Consider the following 16,978-nt stretch of genomic DNA (forward strand, 5'->3'; position numbering starts at 1 on the left):
AGCCACATCACCAGCCCCTGCAGTGTGGTTTCTTTATGGCTATAGGAGTCAAGGAACTGTCCTATTGGCTTTAATTTGTCAGGTTTATAGTGGGGGACTGAGACCTGTGTAAAACAGAACAATCTTTTGGTTAACAAATATCAAAGGAAGCCAGGTGTAGTGGTACACGCCTTTAATCCCAGCACTCAGGAGGCAGAGGCAGGCAGATCTGTGACTTTGAGGCCAGCCTGGTCTACATAGTGAGTCTGGGACAGCCAGAGCTACATAGTGAGACCCTGTCTCAAATAAAACAAATCCAACCAAACAAAAAAACTGATCAAGAGGCTGGAGTGCAGCTCAGCATTAGAACACTTGCCTGGCATGCACGATACTGGGTTCCATCCCCATGGCTAAAAAATATAAAGAAAACCCCAATGGCTAAGCTGGCCTCAAATTCAAGGCCAAAATCACTGTGCCATAGGGGACAGGGCAGGGACTTGGTTTAAGAGGCTGAGAACTTGGACTGCTCACATCTAGGATGCTGATGTACCAACACCAGAAGGCATCTGAGCGTTTTGATGTCATTGACCTGGACCCTTACGGCAGCCCTGCCCCCTTCCTGGATGCAGCAGTGCAGGCTGTGAGTGACGGAGGTGAGGCTGGGCCGGAGCCTCCAGAATGCCCAAGCAGGTGCGGGGCCAGCGTGCTTCGAGGGTCATCACTGCTGCCCTTCCCCACAGGACTGCTGTGTGTCACCTGCACGGACATGGCAGTGTTGGCCGGGAACAGCGGAGAGACATGCTACAGCAAGTATGGGGCCATGGCCCTCAAGAGCCGGGCCTGCCACGAGATGGTGAGAGTCCCCTGAGCTGTCCTGGGGGCGGGGACAGGCTGTGAGCACTCCTTCCTATACTGATGACTCGCTCGGTGTCCTCGGATGGCCAGGACTGGTCCATCCCAAGCTGTGACGTGACTGGCAAGCAGATCCTTGACCTCCTTCGTCAATGGGCAGGAGTGGTTAGGCAATCATTTTTTTCCCCCTAGCATTTGATAGTATAACCTTAAAAATAAATATTTTTGTTAGGTGTGTTGGTGTATTCCAGCACTTGGGAGGCAGAGGCAGATGGATCTCTTATGAGACCAGTCGGGTGTGTATTTTTTGTGTGTTGTGTACCTATGGTGAACATATGGAAGTCAGGACAGCTTCCTAGAGTCCATTCTTTTTTTTTTTTTTTTAATTTTTCGAGACAGGGTTTCTCTGTGTAGCTTTGCGCCTTTCCTGGAACTCACTTGGTAGCCCAGGCTGGCCTTGAACTCACAGAGATCTGCCTGGCTCTGCTTCCCGAGTGCTGGGATTAAAGGCGTGCGCCACCACCGCCCGGCCATCTAGAGTCCATTCTTGCCTTTGGGTCCTGTATCAGTCTTGGCAGGTGCCTTTACTTACTGAGCCGTCTTGCCATCCCGAATTGAGGGTGCTGAGTACCCCAAGCAGGGGTCTCCTGCAGCTTTCTCTCAGGTGCTGGATTACAGGCGCAGCTCTCAGAATGAAACTAGGTTTTCATGTTGTGCCTGGGAATGGACCTTGTGCATGCACGGTGTCTACCACTGAGCCACATCCCCACCACAGAAGTTGTGGTGTTGAGGGTTTGAGATAGGCTCTCGTGTAGCCTAAGCTGGCCTTGAACTTGCTTTGTACCTGAAGATAACCTCAAACTCCACATCCTCCCACCTCCACCTCCCAAACGCTGGGAAAAGAAAAAATCTTGGAGCAATTTTCCAAGGTCTGAGTTCTATCTTGGCTTAGTTACCGGCTCTGCTGACCTCGTCTTTCTGGGCCTTAGTGCTGCATCTACAGGACAGGTGTGGTCACGGCGCCTACCCTGTGTGGTCGCCATGGGAAGGTAAAGCAGTGGGGGAGGCAAACGTGGCATCCTGTCCTGTTCCGTAAGGTCCCTTGCTGTCTGTTGTAGCCTGGACAGTGCCACCATCTCTTCCCGTCAGGCTCGACGTGCTTGTGAAGGCACACTCTCAGCTCGGGGGGGGGGGGGGTGGGGGTGTGTGTTGAGATCACCTGTGCAGGCTGCAGTCAGGTAGCGCCTGCCACCAGCCACAGAGACGGAATGGCATGGCTTTGCAGATGGGTAAACTGAGGAACAGCAAACACTGTTTGCCAGTGTCACACAGCCAGGAAATGTGGGCTGTAAGCCAAGTTGCGTTCCCAAGCTTGTTCTTCCAGCACTAATGCTCACCCTGCCGCCAGGCCCTGAGAATTGTGCTGCATAGCCTGGACCTGCACGCCAACTGCTACCAGCGCTTCGTGGTGCCGCTGCTCAGCATCAGTGCCGACTTCTATGTCCGGGTTTTTGTGCGCGTTTTCACAGGCCAGGCCAAGGTTAAGTCCTCAGCCAGGTAAGCCCAGCGGCAGGAAGCTGATGAATTGATGGGGGACCTTGGTGTCTGAAAAGGGACTGAGTTGGTCTGAGAGAAGAGTTGAGGTGTCGTGAGCACCTCAGGGACTCACGGCCTCTCCTGGGCTTCTACAGCAAGCAGGCCCTGGTGTACCAGTGTGTGGGCTGTGGGGCTTTCTATCTGCAACGCCTGGGCAAAGCGTCCGGAGACCCTGCTGGCAGGTGAGCACGGTGGTTTGGATTGGAAGGACGTCCCAGGTCCCCACCCCTCCGGCTGCCTCTCCTCCAACGGCCTCTCCTTACAGGGTCAAGTTCTCTGCTGCCTGTGGTCCTCCAGTGACCCCTGAGTGTGAACACTGTGGACAGCGACACCAGGTGGGCCCAGGTCAGAGAGGCAGCGGGCCCAGGGTCCCAGCACACATGTATTCATGCCCCTTGCTCATCTGTACCTTGTGTGTCCGTAGCTTGGAGGCCCCATGTGGGCAGACCCCATCCATGACCTGGACTTTGTGGGCCGAGTCCTTGAGGCAGTGACCACTAATCCTGGCCGCTTCCACACCTCCAAGCGGATCCAAGGTGTCCTGAGTGTTGTTACTGAGGTATGAATGGACATACAGGAGGAGGGGACTCGACACAGGGAGGGACCCGTCTTCCTGCCAGCACTCGATGCTACTCCATCCTTGCCTCTCAGGAACTTCCCGACGTCCCTCTCTACTACACACTGGACCATCTGAGCAGCACCATCCACTGCAACACACCCAGCCTTCTGCAGCTTCGGTGAGGGACCTTTGGGGGCAGCTTGGACCGTCAGAGTCTAGTGTGTGCCCAGGGCAGAGCTGAGAGGCCTTGAGCCCTCCAGCAGGTGCTGTTTTTTAATTTTTATGTGTGTATGTGTTGCGTACACATGTATATGTACACCATGTGCATGCAGTGCCAAGGAGGCCAGAAGAAGGTGTCAGATTCCCCAGGACTGGAGTTACAGAGGATTGTGCGCCTTGATGTGGATACTGGGTTCCAAGCCCAGGGTCCTCTGCAAGAGCAGCAAGTGCCCTTTCTTAACCACTGAGTCATCTCCCTAGCCCCCAGCAGGTGGTTTGGTGTCACACTCAGTGACATGTCTTTCCTGTGAAAGAAACAGACATGCCGTTCCACGCCACCTGCTCTGGGGTCTAGCCTTCCCTTGCGGTCTCTGCACCTAGGTCAGCTCTCCTCCACGCTGGCTTCCGAGTCTCTCTCTCCCATGCTTGTAAGAATGCAGTGAAGACAGACGCTCCCCCGCTAGCTCTCTGGGACATCATGCGTTGCTGGGTGAGGGCAGATGACTCCATGATTCGAGGCAGGAGGGCAAGGAAGGGATGGTGACGTGGGTGCACCTCAGGCCTAGCATCTCCTTGGCCTCTCTCCCCAGGAGAAGGAGTGTCCCGTGAAACGGGAGCGGCTGTCGGAAACCAGCCCGGCCTTCCGAATTCTGGCCGTGGAGCCCAGGTATGGACAGACATGCAGGAAGGGGGGATGAGCTACCTCAGGCATAGCAGGCCAGACCGACGCTGTCGGAGGGAAATCCAGACCCGCTGTCCCCTTCTGTCCTTGCCCCATACCCTTCCCAGTCTTTCCTTCGGCCCTACAGACCGGTTGTGTCTGGGTCAGGACAAAGCACAGACCCTTCCATGGCTGGCTGGCTCTTTGCTCCTAGCAGCCTGAACCCAGCACAGTCCGGCCATTGCTTCTCTCTCACTTCAGAGAACCCTTCTGGACTGCACCACCCTGCCAAGCATTGCAGCCTGACTTAGGTCTTTTACCAAAATAGTTATTGAGTGGCATGTCCTGACACAGTATGACGTTGTTATTTTTTATTTCTTTGTGGTGCTGGGGATGGAACCAGAGCCTTGTGCATGCTGGGCAAGCGCTCTACCTGGACCATACCCCTAGCCCTGGTTACTTCTGATTTGTCTTGTTGCTTGTCTGTCTCTGATGCTGCAAATCCAGCTCCATTGAGACAGATCCAGGCCACTTTGTCAGAAATTCACTAGGAAATCCGGGTGTCACTCAACAACTGGAAGAACTCTGAGCCTGGTAGACCAATGGTGCTGCCTCAGGGTGGGCAGCTTCTAGGGCTGTCCGTGTTCGCCCTGCATGGCTGCTGCCTCCTGTCCCCACCCTTTGTCCAGGCTGAAGGCCAACTTCAACATCCGGGAAGATGCCAACCCCAGCTCCCGCCAGCAAGGACTCAAGCGCTTCCAGGCCAATCCAGAAGCCAACTGGGGTCCCCGGCCCCGTGCCCGGCCAGGGTAATGTTGCAGAGGTGGGGCTTGTAGGGCTGGGTTGGCAGAGGCAACATAGGGTACCAGCCCCCGTCTCTGCTCAGGGGCAAGGCAGCAAGGAAAGATCTGGAGGAGAGGCGGAGGCTGCTACAGAATAAGCGGAAGGAGCCTGCTGAGGACCCGGCCCAGAGGGCAGCTCGCCTGAAGACATTTCCTTGCAAACGATTCAAGGAGGTGATTCTCTTTTCCACCCTCCCTGCCACAGAGCCAAGGGACAGGCTGACTGGCCCAGCAGGGGCCAGGGGCTAAGGAAAGAAGCCCAGCCTCCCCCCAACCCCCGCCTCCATGCTCACAGCCTCCATTTTCCTGCCAGGGTACCTGTCAGCGAGGGGACCAGTGCTGTTATTCACACAGCCCTACAGCACCTGTGGCCTCTGCTGATGCTCCCCTCACAGACTGTCCAGAGACCCCCAAGATCCTCCCCGGACCAGAGGCTGCTGGTGGGGGCACTGCTGGGCCAGGTGTGGACTGAGACAATAAAGAGAAACCATTTTCTGCTGGTGTCATTTTGAGTGGGGAGGTTGTCTGCCTGGGGGACTCGGCCTGTGTTTGGGGGCGGGGCGGGCAGGGGCTGTTGTTCCTGCCTGACTGCATCGTTATGTCTGTCTGCCACGGAAACTCATCTGGCAGTTCAGGAGAGTAGTTCATCAGGTGGCCACGGGGCGGCAGCCTCAAGCATGCTCGCCTGTCACCCTGCTGCCTCCCCTCTGACTATCCAGGCACACACCCCCCTCCACCTCCCCAGCACCCACAAGTCCCCCTGCAGTCTCTTATTGCCTGGTTTCTTGGGCCCAGCTCTCTCCAGTTGGTGTGGTGGCGGAAGCCAAACCGGAAGCAGGCACTCTGTGCATCCGCCCCAGACCAGGTGCTTCCTGCCCTGCCTGCTCCTCCGTGGGGTACAATCGCTAAGAGCACAAGGCAGAGCAGGCGGCTGCCCAGACATCCAATGCAGAGACCCCCCTCCCCTAGAGTAGGGGGTTAGTAATGCCAAGGGAGTTCTGGGGGATATGCACCCTTCACCACCAGCTCTAAAGTGAGGCCGCTACAACAGTTCCCTTAGAGGAAGTCAGTGGGGGCAGTGACCTCAGCACTCTATGAGGCTGGATGGCCACTGAGCACCTCCCTGAGTGTGCCTACAATTAACCAGATACGGGACATGGGACAGGCGTATTGTACTTCCTACAGTTCAGCTCCTCTTGGAAGCCTTTTTTTTTTTTTTTTTACCCCAGAGACGGTTTCTCTGCGTATCCCTGGATGTCTTGGAACTTGGTCTGTAGACTGACCAGGTTGGCCTTGAACTCTGAAATCTGCCTGACTCTGCCTCTCAAGTGCTGGGATTAAAGGAATGATTAAAGAGGAACATGCCTGGCCCTCTTGGGAGCTTTCAGCAGGGTTTCCAGGATTTGTAAAAGGTTTATTTATCCTTATGTATATGACTTTTTCCTGCATGTATGACTATGTGTACCATATGCTTCTCTGGGACCCTCAGAGTTAAGAAGAGGGTGTCAGATCCCCTAGAATTGGAGCTAGGGGTGATTGTGAGCAACATGTGGATCCTGGTAAAAGAACCTGAGTCTTCTGCAAGAGCAACAAGTGCTCTAACCACTGAGCCATCTCTCCAGCCCCCAGGTTTCCAGAATTCAGAATGTCACTCCAGAATACCTGCCAGCAAGGGACACCACCCAGTTGTGGCGTGGCCCGGTATCTTGGGGAGCCTTGGAGCAGCTTCTGGGAAACACACAGCTCTGACACTCTGGATCCTACTCCCCTGGGCTTGGAAATACCTTGGAAGTGCCACAGGGCTCAGAACACCTGCACAAGCCCTGCCAGGACACAGCAAGGCAAAATTGCCAAACTGTCTCCTGGAGCCCTGTTTCTGGGTGTGTGGGGGATGGGGGGAAGCCCAGGGGATCTGTAAAAAAGAGGAACTAGGCTGGAGGCTGGGGCCCTTGGGTCATGGGGCGTCAGAGGACCGGAAAGGGGCCCCTTCCACCCCCATCAGCACAGACACTGGGCAAGGGGTGGGGTTCAAAGGCAGAGTAACCGCAGAGGACACCAGAGGCAGCCTTGCCTTGTTTCCTCTTTGTGTGAGTTTGGTTCCAGGGTCTCCTGAGGGCTAGGGTCTCCCACTGCCAAGGGGAGCAGCAAGCCCTGAGGGGTGACTGCCCGCTCTGGCCAGGGTGGGCCAGGAGGTGCGCACTCCGTGATCCCTGCCTGCTGGTTTCCTCCGGGGTCGGCACAGCTCCTTATCAGGCGCGGCCAGGCAGCCAGACCCTTATCTGTACAGGCCCAGCATCCTCTGGCCTCTGCGCCAGGGGGTAAGAGGGAGGAAGCCAGGCTGTCGGGGGCGGGGAAAAGGCGGGTCGGTCCAGGAGCCGCTCACTTTCTCTTGGGGTTACCCACCACGCCGCCGCCACTCTGAGACTGCTCAGGCCCTCCGGAGCCCGGGAGGTGGCGCAGCCCAGCTCTGAGGCCCAACGGGACCACCTGGGGCACACTGAGCGGACTGGACGATGGAAACCGCCTCCTAACCTGGATTGACAGCCCTGACCATACAGCACTCCAGGCTGTGAGAACTGACTGCTACAGGGTAAGAAGGACGCTTTGGAAGTTAGGAGGGAGAGTCTGTTCCTGCATTCCGCGTTCCTTAGTTCATTTATTCATTCATCAGCTGGGGCCCCCTAACTGAGGAGCCAGGGGATCTTCTCCAGCTGGGGAGGACAGGGCAGAGAGATAGGGGGTCACACCCTGTCAGGACACGCCAGACCCTGGAGTCCAGCAAACGTGTTATGTAGGGTGCAAAAATCTGGATGCTGATGGGGTTAGGGTTACTGAGAAGAACTTTCAGCAAGGGTAAGGAGAGGCGGCATAGGGTGAATCTTGGAGTTTCAGGGGTTCTCAGAGTTAGTGAGGGGACCCTTGCCGTACCCCAGCTGCAGGTAGGAGAGATTCTGAAAGGTGGAGAATTGGCTCAGAGGCAAGAAGCCCTTGACAAAGAGCCCTGGGCAGGCACTCAGAGGGCCAATGCTGCCTAGCCCCTGGAGACACCCCCTCTTGTGGAGGAAGCTTCCCTTCACGTCCTTGCGCGTCTAGGTCTACTCATCTTTGACTACTGAGGAGCGAGCACCTCCCTCTCCTCAAGGTGCTCTCACTCAAGAGCTCAGTTAGGTCAAACACGTGGGAGAAAGATCTCTGGCCTTCCCAGTAACTCTGCTCCCTCCCACAGGTTAGCATTCCATCCTTGGGTCCATGTGCCCACCCCAGGCCCAGGCAGAGGTGGCTTCCGCCATGGCTGAGAAAGCTGAGCTGGTGCGTGCCTCCAGCCCAGCGCCTGCTCCTCTCCCTACTCTGGCCTCACCTGGGCCCCTTCCTGCGGAGCTGGACCACCGAAACACATGCACCCCCTGGTTGCCTCCAGGTGTACCAGTGATAAACCTGGGCCACACCAGGCCCACAGGGCAGGCATGCCCACCACAGAGCTGAGTGCTCTCCGACCCTCCCTGCTGCAGCTGGCTGCCTTGGGAACGGCTCCGCCCACCCTGGCCCTGCATTACCATCCCCACCCTTTCCTCAGCAGGTCAGTGAGGAGCCTGGACTGTGGGCAGTGCTGAGGGTTGGTGGTCAGGGTCTTTGCCTACAAGGCGTTCATGACGCACAACCCCTTACAGCGTCTACATTGGGCCAGCGGGACCCTTCAGCATCTTCCCTAACAGCCGGCTGAAGCGAAGACCCAGCCACGGTGAGCTCAACTTGGCTGAGGGTGAGTGTGTATCCATGTGTGTGTACTTGGGGGTGCTTGCAGCCCAGGTCTGACTGGCCTGTCCTCTGCCACAGGGAGAGGTGTTTTGTGGAATGCACGCACACACACACCACCAACCCGGAACAACTCACACAAGTGATAGCCGATGCAACACCGCCGTGCTGAGCCTAGCTCGGCCGCGGCGGGGGCGGTTTGTCCCTGTCATCCAGACTGAGGCAAGAGAGTCAGGTCAGAGGCCAGCCTGGGCTACATAATGAGTCCCAACAAACCAAGCCTTATAGCTAGTCATGGCCACAATAAGACACTGCAGCCACCAGATGACACTCCCCAAGCCGAAAAGGTAGTGGTGAAAGAGACACCCTGGACTAGGATCACACAGAGCAATGAGACCACAGTCATCCTCAGAACCCCAGCCACACACACAGCACCCACAACCACATGGCATGATCTCACACGACCACAGCCATCAGATAGGCCACCAGTCACCCACAGGCCCACGGCAGGCAAGAGAACCGCTGCAAACCCAGGAACACATCCTTGTCATCAAGGCACGATCAGGCTCAGCAGCTCTGGTGTCTACACAGCCCACAGTCTGGGTTCAAGCCCAAGCTGGTGGTGTTCATTGAGGACAGCCGTGGGTGCCCTCTGGCCCCTAGGCTGACGCCATGCCTCGGGTCCTCAGGGCACCAACCCCAGAAGGTGGCTCGTCGCGTGTTCACCAACAGCCGAGAGCGCTGGAGGCAGCAGCACGTTAACGGCGCCTTCGCGGAGCTCAGGAAGCTGCTGCCCACCCACCCGCCCGACCGGAAGCTGAGCAAGAACGAGGTGCTGCGCCTGGCCATGAAGTACATTGGCTTCCTGGTGCGGCTGCTGCGAGACCAGGCGGCCGTGCTGGCCTCTGGCCCCTGCGCTGCCGGGCCCCGCAAGCCGCCGGCGCACCGGGGAGTGGAGGGCGCTGCGCGCTGCGGGGCCGGCACAGGGTGGAGGCTGCGCGCTCGCAGCCCGTGCTTCCTGGGGACTGCGACGGCGACCCCAAGGGGTCGGTGCGCACCATCAAGATGGAGCAGACGGCCCTGAGTCCTGAGGTGCGGTGACCCAAGGCAGTGGCCCCTCACCTGCTGCGCAGTGAACTCCCTGTAAAGGGGACTGAGGTCGCCCAGATGAGGAAACGCCCTGTAGCTCTGGAAGGGTGACCGGCGACTCAGGGGCCCCCGCAGACTTTTAAGAAAAATTTCCCACAGGCTACTTGAGGTGGCCTGGCCAGTGTCCTCTTCCCTGGGCCAAGGCCAGAGACTCAACAAAGCAAAGTGACTATGGGATCCTTAGGGGTGCTTGGAGAGGTAGGGAAGGGTCTGGAGGCCTTCGCAGCGGCGCCCCCTGCTGGAGGCGGGAAGCCCAGGACAGCGTGAGGGAGGAGGACCCACCCCAGCGAGCCCAACGGGTTGCGCTTGATCCATGATCCTGTTAAGCGCGTTAACGAAGACTCAGACACTCTTGCATTTGTTTTTCTTTATTTCTTTATTTCACATACACATTAGCCATTCAATGGAGAAGCCGGAGAGAGTCAGGCAAAGATGGTATAACAGAAGCGCAGTGACGGGGGTGGGGCGGGGCGGGCGGAGAGGGGACAGACGGGCTGGCTGCCTACTTGCATTCCGCTAGGACACTGAAAACCCAGAAAACAAAACAGACAGTAAACTACCCTTGTTTCTTATGTATCTCAGTGCAGAGACGGGGGGGGGGGGGGGAGGGCAGAGAGGGGAGACCAGGCTGAAAGAGGAGCAGAGGGAAGGGGACGCTAAGGGGGAAGCACACCAAATCCATTAGTACTATATATAGAGATACTCGTATATACTGCGTTTCTTAGCCTAAGAAGAAACTTGTTTGACGGGACGGGCGGCCTTTGCGGTCCGCGATGCTGGTGCTGGTGGGGCGCACGGATCTCCCAAGAGGGGCCAAAGCGGGGGCTGGCCCCGGCTGGCTTGCGGGGGGGGGGCGCCCCTTGGGTGGATGGGGTGGGGGGAGCAGAGGTGGGGCTGGGGTGCCCCTGGGGCTCTCGATTGGGGGACAAAAGTTCTCATAACTTTATTGCTCCTTTATTTTTCTCTCGTGGGGGGGTCCTTCAGCACGGTCGGGGTGGGGAAAACGGTGGGTCGTCTGAGCCACCCGGCCCCTCTGGGACCCAGAGCGCGGCGTCCGCTCCGCCAGCACGGGGGTGAGAACAAGGCACTAGGTCGGCCGGCCAGCGCGGGGGCGGGTGTGTAAGGCAGTCGACAGGGCTGGTTGCGGGGTGGGGTGGGGATGTGTGCCGGGCTGTGTGCGTGCGTGCGTGCGGGCGCGGGCCTGGGCAAATCGACCTGTCAGCGTGGCTGGACCTGTCCTGGAGCATCGGACCTCCCGGAGGGAGGGGAAGAGTCGTGTTCCGTGGGAAGGGGTCGGGGAGGAAACTACCAACTTGCTGAGCGCGCTCCTGATTAATGCTGGTGAGGGTCAAGTTGGCGTCTGGCTCAAAGAAGGGCGCTCGGAGTGGGGAGGAAGGGAAAAGGGACGTTTGTTCGTTGGCATTGACCTCTGCGGGGGAGGGGGCCGGGGACCCCCGCCGCGCCCCAGTGCCCGGAGGGGGAGGGGGCGAGGAAGGGGGAGGGGGCGCCCAGGGAGACCCGCGGCCAGAGCAGCCCAGCCGCGGGGCGCACGCCGCTGTCCCGTTCCGTTAAACTCAACAAAGAAGGGATATGCGTGTTCCTAACAAGTGCAGAATATTTAATTGATTCATAAACGTATGTATAATAGTTTGTGGGTTTTTAAAAACGTACTTTATAATGTAATAAGCACCAGGGTTTTTTATGTTTAATTATCTTAAAAATAATTTTCTCTCGTCCTTTTCCTTTTGATCTTGTGTTGGTTTTTTTTTTTTTCATGTCGAGGTGTTTTTTAAAATATAAAATGTGAACGTTTTCTTCAGCCCTCCCACCGACCGAACGACGAAACAAATTAAAACCCCAGATTATCCTCGTCAACGCAGGAAAACGGCAAAAAACCAACCAACCAATCAACCAAACAAACAAACAAAAAGAAAAAAACCCAGAGAACTATCAAAAAAAAAAAGGAAAAGAAAAGAAAAAAAAAAAGGAAAAACACTCAGCTTTCATCCCCGCTAAGGGCAGGGCAGGCCCAGTTCTTTTAGCGTCCCCAGAGCCGCGAGGACAGTACAACAAAAATAGAATTTTTTTCTTAATCTCTTAACATACAAAGATAGGAAAACTCTCTGATGCATTGCACTTGGTTCAATGAAAAAAAAAAAAAGGTTAATTTCCCCTATATTTTTTTTTTTTGTGGGTTGTTTCCTCTCCTAATACGTCCCCACATCTGTCGCCCTCATCGTCCCTCGCCTGCCCCTCACAACACCACTTGGGAAAGGAGCGCCACCCCCACCCCACCCCGGTCCTCCCAGGGGTACCTCGCCGGGCACCTTGGGCCCCGGCCCAGCTGGCCTGCAGCTTCTGACCTCGCCCGGGGCTGCGCCCCGCAAACCCACAGCGCCCGCAGCCCGACTGTCTTCGACCGACCGAAGAGGCGCACGCGGCCGGACGGGCAGGGACCCTCTTTCGCTAGCTCTTAGCTCTGACCCTGTTTAGCCAACCGAACTGAAAAATCATTGCACTTTGACCGCGCGTCACGCCCGGCCCGCCCGGCCCCCCACCCTGGGGCTCCCTCCCCTCGCACAGGGAGGCCCCCCGCGGGATCTCCACCCGGGCCCTCGACGCCACAGGGGAGGGCTTCGCTCAACTTCCACACAGCGCCCCGCACAGCCGCCTCCCAGCCCCGAGCTCCCTGCACGCGGCCATTCGCCTGCTCAGGGCCGCAGCCTCACCAACTCGATTCTCAATAAATAAAGCCCACAACCCACCCCCACGTGGTGCAATGTTGGACCGACTTGCGGAGGATCCTGACCTGTGCTTTGTGTTTTCATACCGGAGAGGCGCAAGGCCTTGAGAATGGGCCTGGGAGGGGAGATGCAGGGAAGGAGGAAGGACTAAGGCACAGAAAGACAAGCCAGAGGGGCCCAGTCACCCTGGAGGGGGGCTGGCGTGCTCGCGTTCCCCTCCCTCCCAGGGGGCTTCTCAAGACCCTCTGGACAAGCCTCCACCATCCCTTGCAGGAGGAGGGGGCTGGGAGGAGAGCTGCTTCCTGTGGTGTGTTACGAAATTGTTCCCAAGTTGCTCAAACAGAGGAGGAGTTCCCAACTGCAACAGTGAAAGACCAAACAATGACGGCCCCACCCCTAAATAAAGAGGAAAGACATGACAGCTAAAATCTAGGGAGAAGTGGCCACGGGGTGTGGTGGGAAGGGAAGGGGACCAGAAGGCTCCAGAACACTCTTTTAAAAGGATGACACCCCCCACCCTCCACAGGAACTGAAAGTCTCGAGAGCAGGACGCCTACCTAGCGCAGGTGGAGGCTGCCTGGTCCTCCTCGCTCGGCTCCGGGGCCCTTTCTGCTCCACTCTCGGCCGGCCCCTGGAGGGCGGTGTGCGGCAGGGGCAGGGACAGGGCAGAGGGGCGGAGCGAGGGCACCTGCATGCAGGGCTGGGGTGCGGGGCGACCTGGGGCCGACTCCCTTCCCTAGGGGCGTGGCAGAGGGCAGCCCTCGCCGCCTACGGGGATGGAAGAGGGTGCCTGTGCCGGGCTGAGCGTCCAGTCCAGAGCATTCTGACTTTTTCCTGTGTGCTGTACAGAGGGGGTCCAGCCCGAGAACTGCCCGTGCGGTTTAGAGTGGGGTGGCAGAACACCCTCCATTCTGGACTCAACGCTGAATTCAGCTAGCTCCAAGGAACATCCCCCTGCCCACCCCGGGGCCATCCTCGCCTGGTCCAGAGCAGCTGGGGACAGAAGCCTGAGCAGAGGCTCCCAGGAAGGGTGAGAGGGAGAGGAAGGAGGGGCGAAGTCCGGAGGTGAGCTCGAATGTCTACTCCCATCATCCTTACGAGCTGTTCCTCCGGGCTCCTAGGGAAGCTTAGGTCCAGCGGAGGGTGGGGTCCCCAAGAACAGCGAGCTGGCTGCTCCTTCCCCGGAGGGCCGGGCTGGGTAGGAGGAAGGCAGCCTTGTTGCATCCTTTCTGTTTGTCCTCTGTTTAGCAGAGTCCGTTTAGCATGCTTCTTTCTGCTTGGCTGCTGGTGTAAGCTCCGCTGAGACCCCTTCCGAGGGCTCCCAGGACTGGGCTGCTTTGGACCGCAGGGGTACCCGGGCTGGAGGAGGGAAGGGCTGAGTGGCTGACGACGTCTAAGTTTTGCTTTTCGGTGGGGCTGGGCTGGGGGATATTTCCATGTTTCAAAATTTCTTCTCCCCCCTTTTGAGGAACCTCTTTTTTTTTTTTTTTTTTTATTTTGTTGTTTCTTTGTTGACCTTAATCAGAGGAACCAGGACTGAAACGGGACCAGGAAAAAAAAAAAAAAAAAAAAAAGCGACAATGAGAACAGCTTGGGCAGGTCACCCCACCTGGCCCTATGATCCCCAACCTCTACAGCGAGCTCAAGTGGAGGAGCCAGGGTGCTGGGCAGCTGACCCCAAAGGAGGAAGCCAGCCCATTCTCCCCACCCTCTGAGGGAATCCCCCCCCCCGACCCAATCCCCAGTGCAAGAGTCCAGCTGGCCTTCCCGTGGGCACTGTGCCCAGCGGGTGGGACCCCCATGGCTGGCACTGGCAAAGACCTGGGATCTGGCCATGTTTGCAATTGTTTAGGTTTTGTGTGGGACCTGGACGGTGGGGAGGATGCCAGGCTGGGGCTTTTGTACCCACAGGGGTTGGGGGAGTAGGGTGGGGGTGGCCCAGCTTGAGTTCTTGCTGAGTTTTCTGTCTCCTTGGATTAAAAGCAGAAATTCACGTCTGTACATCCCAGCCAACGTTCTGTCCCTCAGTCTAAAAGGCTGGGGGAAGGGAACCACATGGCTTCAGTTCCTACAGGGGCCGGACCTGGGGGAGGGGACCAGAGCCCACCCACCCAGCACGATTTGGGGCCTTCAGGACACCAAACTGGAGAAAGAGCCTGAAGCGCCCTGTGATGGGCATTGCTTCCCTACGACGCCAGCAGGGGGCGCTGCCTTCCCGTGTATAGGGCCCTCCTGGCAGTGAACACTCAGTCCACACAGGGTGGACCCCTGGGGCTGGCTGCTTGGCAACGCCCTCCATCAAAGGCTCCACTCTGGTTTCCTGCCCAAGGGAGAGTGGAGGACTTTTCTCCAGACCTACTCCCGTGCTTGGGTATACCTGGCAGTACCTTCACAACAAGGTGAGGGTCCCCGATGTCATAACACAGACTTGTGTCTACAGGACCAGGCAGTGACAACTACAGAATATACATGCCAGATACTGCCTCATTCCATCCTTGTCCCAAGCCCACACTGATGCCAGGTACACTTGGGATGGGTAACCTTGACCTGCTTGAGGTCAGAGCCCTCAGATGACTCAAAGGGACTCTAATGCGGGAAGTGGTTAAGAGCCGAGTTCCTCTCTCCGGCATGTGCAGCAGTCCCGTAAGGAGACAGGGCTGAATGGGAATGCCTGTGCTCTGCCTAGGCAGAGTCCAGCCTGCTAAGTTGGGGTGAAGGCACCAGGTAGCTGGAGTGGCTAACTTTTCAAACGAAGCCAGAAATCCAGGCAGAATTTCATGTGAAAATTTCCAATATTTAAAATACTACTAGAGCCAGGCATGGTGGTGCATGACTTTAACCCCAGGAGGTAGATGTCTGTCAGCTGGAGGCCAGCCTGGTCTACAACGTGAGTTCCAGGACAACTACAGTTACATTAAAGACACACACCTCAAGAACAAACAGACTATTGGAAGCCAGATTGGTGGCTTATTCTTGTGATCTCAGCCCTTGGGAGACTGAGGCAGGAGAATTGTTGGGAATTTGAGGACACTCAGGCCTTCATAGTGAGTTCCAGGCCAGCCTGGGCTACAGAACAAGACCCTGTCTCAAAACTCAGACACACAAAAAATGCTGTTGGATCCAGGTGTGGTAAAACTTGCTGGTGATTCCAACAGCCAGGAGGCTGTAGCAAGGGGATCAAGTTTGAGGCCAGCCTATTACATAGAAAGATCCTGGTTCAAAAACAAAACAAAAACAGAAAGCCCACCATTATTGGGTGGGGGTGTGGCCATGCCTAGCATGTCTGAGGCTCTGGGTTCCAACTCTCTCTTAAAAAACAAAACCATTAATATTTCAGTATTGATCAGCTTGTGCCAGACCCTGTCCCTCGGGCTCTGGTTTGGAACTGCAGTAAGTACCCCTGTGAAATAGGGGCACTAAATACAAGACTTAGCAACAGAGTCAGAGAAGCACAGTGTCTTGCTCCTTTAGTCACAGCATGCAAGTCATGTGACCAGAATTCAACCCCTAACCTACATAAAAGTGGAAGGAGAGAACTGACGGAAGCCCATATATGCATATTACACACACTCTCGTGTACACACACATGAATAAAAATAAAGCTTGAGCTTCAAAGATCCTCTAGAATTTTCTTTGGCAATGGAGTCCTAGATGTGCTGTCCAATGAAGTCACGGATAGCTTGGTTTATGAGCATGGACACTTGAAATGTCACCGTGGAGTACGGTGTGGAGACTGAACCGAGGCCATCATGAATGTTAGGTGAGTGCTCTTCCACAGAGCTCTCTCCAGCCCTAAGATTTTCTCTAGTTAATTTCAATGTACAACACTGCATGTGGCCAGTGGTCGGGACAACAGAGGGCACAAAGGACGGACATCTGGAAATGTGGGTGCTCGGAGTGCCACAGCAAACGGTGCTGCCTACCAGTGATGCGGACTGCTTGTGGGGTGTCTGGCAGGGTGTGACAGGAGAGCTGCCTCCCTCCGGGTTCTCAAGCCGCTGCCCCAAGTCTCACTGGGCCACTGACTAATGGCCAGGCAAGGGCCTGGGAAGCTGAGGTGGAAACCAGGTGGGCCGTCCTCCCAGAGTGAAGTCAGTCAGTAGAGCTCTGGCCTTCTAGCTCGGGTGTTCTCTGGGACCCAAGGGATGGCTAACATGAGCTCCTACACCACTGCTCCGGGCCAGAGAAGCCACCCTCCTCTGCTTCCCTGACAGACACGGTGTGGGGGGGTGGAGGACACGTGGGACATGGGGCCCCCACGCCAAGGCCCAAACTGGCTCCTTGAAGTTTCCTGTACTACACAGCTTTACCGTCTCAAGAGTGGGGCTCCTCCGGGGAGGAGGCCTCCGGTTGCTTTCAGCCCTGTGGAGGACTTAGTAGGCCTCCACAGGCCGTAGGAGCAGGGCTGTGCTGTCAAGCCCAGGCTGCCTTTTCTGCTTACCCCCTCCCTGCTTCCCAAGCCAGGCCCAAAACTGATTAAAACTAAGTAAAAAGCACTGTTTAGGGAATGATAAAATTGCTAAAATTCTCTTTTCTTTCCTCATTCTATTGTTCTGTCTCCATCTGGTGCTCCAAGGATCAGCTAAAGTCACTGGTTACTGTGGAAACCACTCCGATTGTCCCC

At 56.7% G+C, this 16,978-nt stretch overlaps 3 protein-coding genes across 17 annotated transcripts in view; 2 read left to right on the forward strand and 1 right to left on the reverse strand.

The window, feature by feature from the left end:
- The window catches only part of Trmt1 (tRNA methyltransferase 1), a 14,380-nt gene extending 9,166 nt beyond the window's left edge, over positions 1-5,214 (forward strand). For 5 of the 6 annotated variants that reach the window (XM_037206038.1, XM_028861801.2, XM_028861804.2 and 2 more), the window contains 12 exons: positions 517-632; positions 720-832; positions 2,240-2,388; positions 2,523-2,609; positions 2,693-2,762; positions 2,852-2,986; positions 3,079-3,164; positions 3,587-3,695; positions 3,796-3,872; positions 4,556-4,675; positions 4,753-4,882; positions 5,022-5,214. In XM_037206038.1, the coding sequence (XP_037061933.1) occupies positions 517-632; positions 720-832; positions 2,240-2,388; positions 2,523-2,609; positions 2,693-2,762; positions 2,852-2,986; positions 3,079-3,164; positions 3,587-3,695; positions 3,796-3,872; positions 4,556-4,675; positions 4,753-4,882; positions 5,022-5,180 (1,351 nt within the window). In that variant the 3' untranslated portion in view covers positions 5,181-5,214. Of the gene's footprint in view, positions 1-516; positions 633-719; positions 833-2,239; positions 2,389-2,522; positions 2,610-2,692; positions 2,763-2,851; positions 2,987-3,078; positions 3,165-3,586; positions 3,696-3,795; positions 3,873-4,555; positions 4,676-4,752; positions 4,883-5,021 lie in introns of those variants that run through there. The other variant, XM_028861806.2, reaches the window with a different exon arrangement.
- Positions 5,215-6,604: 1,390 nt separating this feature from the next.
- Positions 6,605-9,967, forward strand: Lyl1 (LYL1 basic helix-loop-helix family member). Its single transcript, XM_028861800.2, is given in 6 exon segments — positions 6,605-7,298; positions 7,935-8,165; positions 8,168-8,285; positions 8,377-8,468; positions 9,151-9,441; positions 9,444-9,967. Coding segments are annotated over 5 exon segments (828 nt in total). The 5' UTR covers positions 6,605-7,298; positions 7,935-7,957; the 3' UTR covers positions 9,563-9,967.
- Positions 9,968-11,346: 1,379 nt separating this feature from the next.
- The window catches only part of Nfix (nuclear factor I X), a 95,078-nt gene continuing 89,446 nt past the window's right edge, over positions 11,347-16,978 (reverse strand). For 9 of the 10 annotated variants that reach the window (XM_028861798.2, XM_028861797.2, XM_028861793.2 and 6 more), the window contains one exon: positions 11,347-13,890. Coding sequence is in view for 5 of the 10 variants with exons in the window: in XM_028861793.2 (XP_028717626.1) it covers positions 13,876-13,890 (15 nt within the window). In the remaining 5 variants the exon portion in view is untranslated. The remainder of the gene's footprint in view (positions 13,891-16,978) is intronic. The other variant, XM_028861796.2, reaches the window with a different exon arrangement.

Source organism: Peromyscus leucopus, chromosome 5, assembly GCF_004664715.2.
Source record: "Peromyscus leucopus breed LL Stock chromosome 5, UCI_PerLeu_2.1, whole genome shotgun sequence".
NCBI classification, from domain to species: Eukaryota; Metazoa; Chordata; class Mammalia; order Rodentia; family Cricetidae; genus Peromyscus; species Peromyscus leucopus.